The sequence below is a fragment of the Octodon degus genome, unplaced genomic scaffold (genome assembly GCF_000260255.1).
Source record: "Octodon degus isolate 3935 unplaced genomic scaffold, OctDeg1.0 scaffold00239, whole genome shotgun sequence".
In the NCBI taxonomy this organism is placed as follows: domain Eukaryota; kingdom Metazoa; phylum Chordata; class Mammalia; order Rodentia; family Octodontidae; genus Octodon; species Octodon degus.
The window spans coordinates 1,516,091-1,522,090 of NW_004524815.1; the positions used below are offsets into that span (position 1 = coordinate 1,516,091).

The window sequence follows — 6,000 nt, forward strand, 5'->3', positions numbered from 1 at the left end:
TGGGCCTTTCCAGAGCAGATCCATGAAGTGGACCTGCATGAGACATTGTCGTGGGCTCTAGGCCTCCATTTTGACTTATGAGAGGCATTGTTATGAGCTCTAGATTTTCAGCTAGACTCATGCAGGATATTAAGATTGAGGTCCTCAACTCAATTCTTTGGTCCTTAGTGTGGACAGATTTCCTATGCTTTTTGTATATGATTCTTTAGCTGATTCCTTACAAAATAATACTGTAAAATGTGTCCTATTTTATATTGTTCCCCTTGCAAAAACCCCAAGCCACAACACTTGGACATCTGTTTTAATCTGTTTCATTTCTTTCCTGCACTGTGTGTTCATGGTTTCCATCCTTTTCTAAGCTCTGCTGTTTTCTTACCTGTGTCTGCTCTAGAGTCACTAACCAACTCTTCCATTATGGTCACCATCTCTGCGTTACCTGAGGAATTATTTCTGATTTGATTTCTTTCTCCAGCCCCGGTCATCTGCTTTGTTACTTCTGTTGTTAGCACTTCAGAGAGTCCAGGTGGCAGCTTTCGGTCATTCCACCACACTGCCGGCTGGGTTTGCTTTTGGTGAGCTGGGAGTGTAGGACTGCATCTTGATTAAGTGTCTTCTCATTTTCCATTTTTATTTGAGTTTAATTCCTGGGTTGATCCTTGTAAGATGCTTACGACAGGTGGCTTTATCGCCAGTAGAACACTTAGGAAGTGACTACTTCTCAGAAATGCCTTGCAGGAGTAGCTGGCTTCTGGGTTTTGAGTTTGCTGCGACATCCTATCTCTTCAATTTATTAGGGAGGAGCAGCTGTCTGCTCGGCCCAGCCCTTGGTTGCCTGACATTGGCCTGTAGCACTTTTCATGACATTTCGACACTCTCAGTCTTGTTTTACCAGGAGAAACAGTTGACTAGAGCGGTTACGTCACTTGGCTAAGATGACACAACCAGCAATAACCATACCATCAGACAGAGTCTAGAAGTGGCAGACTGATGTCACTGTTAATTTGCCATCTTTAATCATATGAAGTAGGTTTGTGGTTATTTGGTAAAATCTAACATCAGAAAATTGTATATAGTAAATAAACTATCAGTACGGCAGTTTTACCTCCAGGGGAAAAAAATGTAAGAGGGGTTAGGGCAGAAAACTAGAGAAAATGAAAAAGAGGAAGAGACCAGAAGCAAAGCTGAGGACAAAGGAAGAGTGTGTAAACTTTGGAAACGTGGTGAAGAAGACAGCAGGGAAAGAGGTGGAAGAAACAAAAACAAGAGCAGAGAAACAACAGAAGAACTAGAAGCCACGTACACACTAATGAAAGGAACAATCAACAACAACAACAACCACAAATGAAAAGATAGAACAGAAAAGGTCTACTCCAAGGCGCGGCTCCGCTGCCGCGGGCGGCCAAGGCGGGCACAGAGCGTGCACATCCGCGGGCGCTCTCCGAGCGGGGCAGCTCCACATCCCGGGAGTGCGCGATCCCAGCGAGCCTGCGCCCCTCGCGGCGCACCGCAGTTCACGCGGGCTTCTGGCTGTGGGGCTGGAAGGCGGTGCGCGCAGCCTGCAACGCTCCGCGTGCCTCCTGCCGGCTGGAACGGGCCTCCCGGAGCCAGAGGCGGGAGCCGCTGGGTGGAGCGAGCTGCAGCTGCGGAGCCCTGAGCTCCGCGGTGCCCTCTCAGGACGGTCCCCTCTCCAGGACGGCCTCCTCTCCAGGACGGTCACCTCTCCAGGACGGCCTCCTCTCCAGGACGGTCCCCTCACCAGGACGGCTCCCCCACCCTCCCCACCCCCACCAGTGGCCTTCCCCTGCGGGATTCGGAACCCTGAATAACTCACCAGGCACTGCAGTCCACTGCCCACGCTGGTCCGTTCCACTGGTGCATTTGCCCACGGAGGTCTCTGGGGTCACCAGTGGTCACCAGTGTCTGCAGGGGACCAGCCATCCCTCCCACACAATGAGTCTGGCCCCTCTGTCTAAAGGTGGATCCTGTCATCCAGTAGGTGCGAGGCTGAGGCAGGAAGATCCCTGGAGTTTGAGGCCCAGGCTGGGCTCCATAGCAAGACCCTGTCTGAAGAAACAAAACAAAGAAACAAGCATCCTGGATGAATGAAGAGTCCCGGTCCTCCCAGAGGTGAGGACAGGTGTCAGCACTCGGCGGCGGACATTGGTACCAACCCTGCCGCCCGCGGGTCTCCCAGACCTCCAGGCTTGGCCCCGTCCCTGCACTGCAGTGCTGTTGGCAGCTCCGTGTGTATTCATCAGGACCTGCGCGGGGCAGATTCATCCCAGCCGCCCTGCAGAACTGGCATTGCAGAGAAAGACAGGTGAGGAAGTTGAGGGCAGGCCGAGTCTGATCAGTATCCCGAAGGACAACACGTGGGGAGGGCCGGGGCTGCCGCGTGGGGGGGGCATTGTCGCAGTGCTTAGGAGCAGCAAAAGGGGCCAGGCTGCAGAGAGCAGGGGGAGGGGGAGGGGCCTGCCATCCCAGCAGGGAGGCTGAGGCAGGAGGAGCACAAGTTTGTGCGCAGTCTGAGCAACTCAGTGACTCAGTGAGACCCTGCTTCAAAATAGAAAATAAGGGGAGTGAGGAGGGAAAAAAAAGAAGAAAAGAAAAGAAGAAAGGGCTGGGGCTGGGGCTCTGTGCCAAGGCCCCAGCTTCTTCGGCCAACACCCCCAACCATCAAAAGGAAGAGGCATAGGGAACCTCCAGCCCTGGTGTGGGTAGAAAGGGGCCGCTGCATCTGAGGAACTGGAAGTCGGCAGTGTGGCCACTGACTGGAGCAGGGAGGGCAGTGGGGGTCCCATGTCCCCGCTCATGCTGGGCTAAGGCGCCCTCCCTCCATCACCTGACACAGCAAGGGGACAGGGCAGGAGCAGAGTGGATCTCAGTTCCAGCCCAAGGTGCTCAAGCCAGGGTGTGCTGCCCTCAGGCCCAGGCTTGGGGACTCCAGCGGCCCCCACCAGGTCACTGTTACCATGGTCATCCGTCACACTCCACCCTTCCTGTCCAGTGTGAGCCTGTGGTGTCCTTGCTGCTGAGAGACACTGGGAGCTTGGGCCAGGGGCTGAGGACACGGGGGTCTGCCGGGCTCTGGGGGACAGGGAGGCCACAGGGCAGGGACCTGGCTCCCTGTGGTGTCCCATAATGGCCACGCATGGATGTCCGGGTCAGATGCAGCTAGGTCGGCAGAACCGACGCAGTGTGATTGAAAGGTGGCACCTGTCAGCACTAGGAAACCCGAGCCCGGGCCAGGGGCAGTGTTGTGCCAACAGAGCCGTAAACAATGCTCACGCAGGCCGGGGGGCGGGGGGATACAGAGCCGGAAGCCCCTGGCCTAAGGAGCGAGGGAGCCACAGGCCAGAGGACAGCGCAGGCTCAGGTAGGAGAAGCCCTGGACCCTTCTTGACACCCCCTCCCCACAGACACTCAGAGTCCCACTGTGCCAGGCCTGAGCTTCCAGGGTCCCTCTGACCCCAAAGGCCCAGGTTCTTTGTCTTTCTTTTCTTCTCTACTGGAGACTGAGCCCTGGCCTTTGCCCTGAGGTACATCCCCAGCCCTTTTGTTAGTTTTCATTGTGAGACCCTCCTGCCTCAGCCTCCCAGAGTGCTTTCTGATTCTTTCCACCACTTGGTCAACTCTTCTGAGAAACCCTGAAGGTTTTGTACCCTGGAGGTCACCTACAGAGTGACCATTCAAGGAGGACTTCTGATGGGGATGTCGGGATCTTGCCAGTCCAGGGGCCTCTGGCTGGGTGTGGGGACCCCCAGACTCCTGGAAGCGGCCTGGCAACAGTGGGACCCCAGCACGGAACAACTGGAGGCTTCCTGGGCAGGGAGCGCGGATCAAAGCAGTGAGAAAGCTGGAGGGCGGAGGACCCTTCATGAGACTGGGGTGCACTTGGGCCCCTCCTCTGACACCCCCGCCTGCCAGCGGGTCCCCCACCCCCAGCCGTGGTCTTTGAGAGCCCCGGACCAGGAGCTCATTGGAGCAGAGTGTGGGAACCAGCATCAGATCAGTGGGTTTAGAAGGTTAATGACACCCTGAGCTCAAATGCCTGATCTATAACCCACCCGCTCCTCAATTTACATGCCTGATCTATAACTTATCCGCTTTGGGTTTTGTGTAGAATAGAAGCCATGCAAGATACAAGCTTGTATCTGGGTCACTTCCCTCCGCACCGCAGCCTCAAACTGCACCTGTTTTCCTACTCAGGACTCAGGTTGACCTTCTTCACAGCTGAGTAGTACTCTATCAATACCAGCACCTTTTCGGAAGAGTCAGAGTGAGGGGCAACAGAGGTCAGCCAGGGTCTGTAGGCAGCTAGAAGTGGCTGCAGGCGGGGTGCTGGGTGTGGCAGCCCAGCTTCCCCATGTCTGAGCTCCTCCTTGTGTGTCGATCACACACACCTGGGAGATGGGTGGACAGGGGCGCCCAGCACTCCCTCAGCTGGAGGCGAAAAGGGCTCTGCTAGGGCCTCCCAGCCCACGGCGCCCTCCACACACATCAGCAGTGAGTGCCCAGGAGGCCCGGTCAGGACTGCCACAGGGCAGGCATGGCCATGCCAGACTCACACACCTGCCTGTGCCCCCATGGGCTGGACCTCACGCTGAGGCCATGGGGCACGAGCCTGCTGTGCATGGCTGACAGGCACCTGGTACCCATTCACCTGGGCTGGCATCGCCCTGCAGGAGATGTAGTCAGAGCTGTTGCCGCGGGATGGTGGGCCCAGGGCTCTAGTCTGGGGACCGTGGACCTCCCATTGCCTCCACCCATTCCCAGGAGGCACAGGCACTGTCCCTGACTGCATGGCCACCGCCAGGCAATATTTTTAGCTGGTGACAGGGGCCTGCACCTTTCTTAACCCCTGCGTCATGCCCTGAGCTCGACCTGAGGTTGTTTTCTTTGTAATTGGGCCCCTGGAAGGACGGGGACCAAGGAGTGACCCGGTGCCCAGCTGTCTGAGTCCTACAGTAGGTGCAGTACTTACACACAGTACTTACACTGAGTACTCGGCACAGTACTAAGACCCCCAAGCTGGGTCCCAGCCTGTCCCCAGGCCCTGCAGAGTGATGCTGGTAGAGCGTGTTTGTCACCAACCCAGGCTCTTCCCTGCCCACCTCTGGGAACCACTGGCAGCCAGGCCCAACGGGGCAGCTGGCCCTGGGGCTCCCACATCCCAATCGAGCCCCACCCGGGAGGCTCAGGACCCAGCTACTCTCCTGCCTTACAGTTCAACAAGGCACTCTAAACAGACACTTTCTGTCACGGCTGGGAATGGAAACTCAGTACCACGTGCCAGAAAGAGAAAGGAGCTGTAAGAATAAACATGTGGGGGAGGGGAGATGGCTCAGTAGAATAAGCGCTTCCCTGGCAAGCGCAAGGGCCTGAGTTCAATCCCCGGTTCCACCAAACGTGCGCGGGGAAACAAAGTGGTGCTGTTTGAGTCAGCACAGCTAGCTTCTCCCTTCACTCGGGCTCTGGGGCGGAGCACCATTGTCCCCCAGGCAATGCTTGAGGACAGCTTTAAGAGGCAAAACCAAGGCAGGCTACATGTGCTCCGCATTCCTGGGGTTAGGGCATCCTGCTCGCAGCCCTTTAATGGGGGGGGGCTTGTTGCCATGGTGACAGAGGGTGCTGGGGTTTCCAGGTCGTGGAGTAGGGGACCAGGACTGCTGACACCTTGGCTTCGTGGGGATGTCTTCAGCCCAAGTGGGAACAGGGTACAACTAAGTCCCTGGTCTTCTTTCTAGACATGGAAGCCGAGGAGAAACTATCCAAGGAGGGGACAACTGTCTCCCCAGCCGCAAAAGAGCCTGAGACATCAGGGGCTGCAACAGAGGAGATGAAAGGCCCAGTAGGGGAACCACACACCAAGGACAGTGTCCCCAAGGATGATGTCCCTGAGGATGATGTCCCCAAGAATGGTGTCCCCAAGGACATTATCCTCAAAGATGGTGTCCCCAAGGATGGTGTCTCCAAGAATGGTGTCCCCAAGGATGGTGT

The 6,000-nt window shown here is 56.5% G+C and overlaps 1 protein-coding gene across 7 annotated transcripts in view; it reads left to right on the forward strand.

The window, feature by feature from the left end:
* The first annotated feature begins 3,309 nt into the window (after positions 1-3,309).
* The window catches only part of Smtnl1 (smoothelin like 1), a 7,637-nt gene continuing 4,946 nt past the window's right edge, over positions 3,310-6,000 (forward strand). For 3 of the 7 annotated variants that reach the window (XM_023706104.1, XM_023706108.1, XM_023706109.1), the window contains exons 1-2: positions 3,310-3,376; positions 5,748-5,996. In XM_023706104.1, the coding sequence (XP_023561872.1) occupies positions 5,750-5,996 (247 nt within the window). In that variant the 5' untranslated portion in view covers positions 3,310-3,376; positions 5,748-5,749. Of the gene's footprint in view, positions 3,377-4,209; positions 4,296-5,747; positions 5,997-6,000 lie in introns of all 7 variants that reach the window. The other 4 variants (XM_023706106.1, XM_023706105.1, XM_023706107.1 and 1 more) reach the window with 4 other exon arrangements.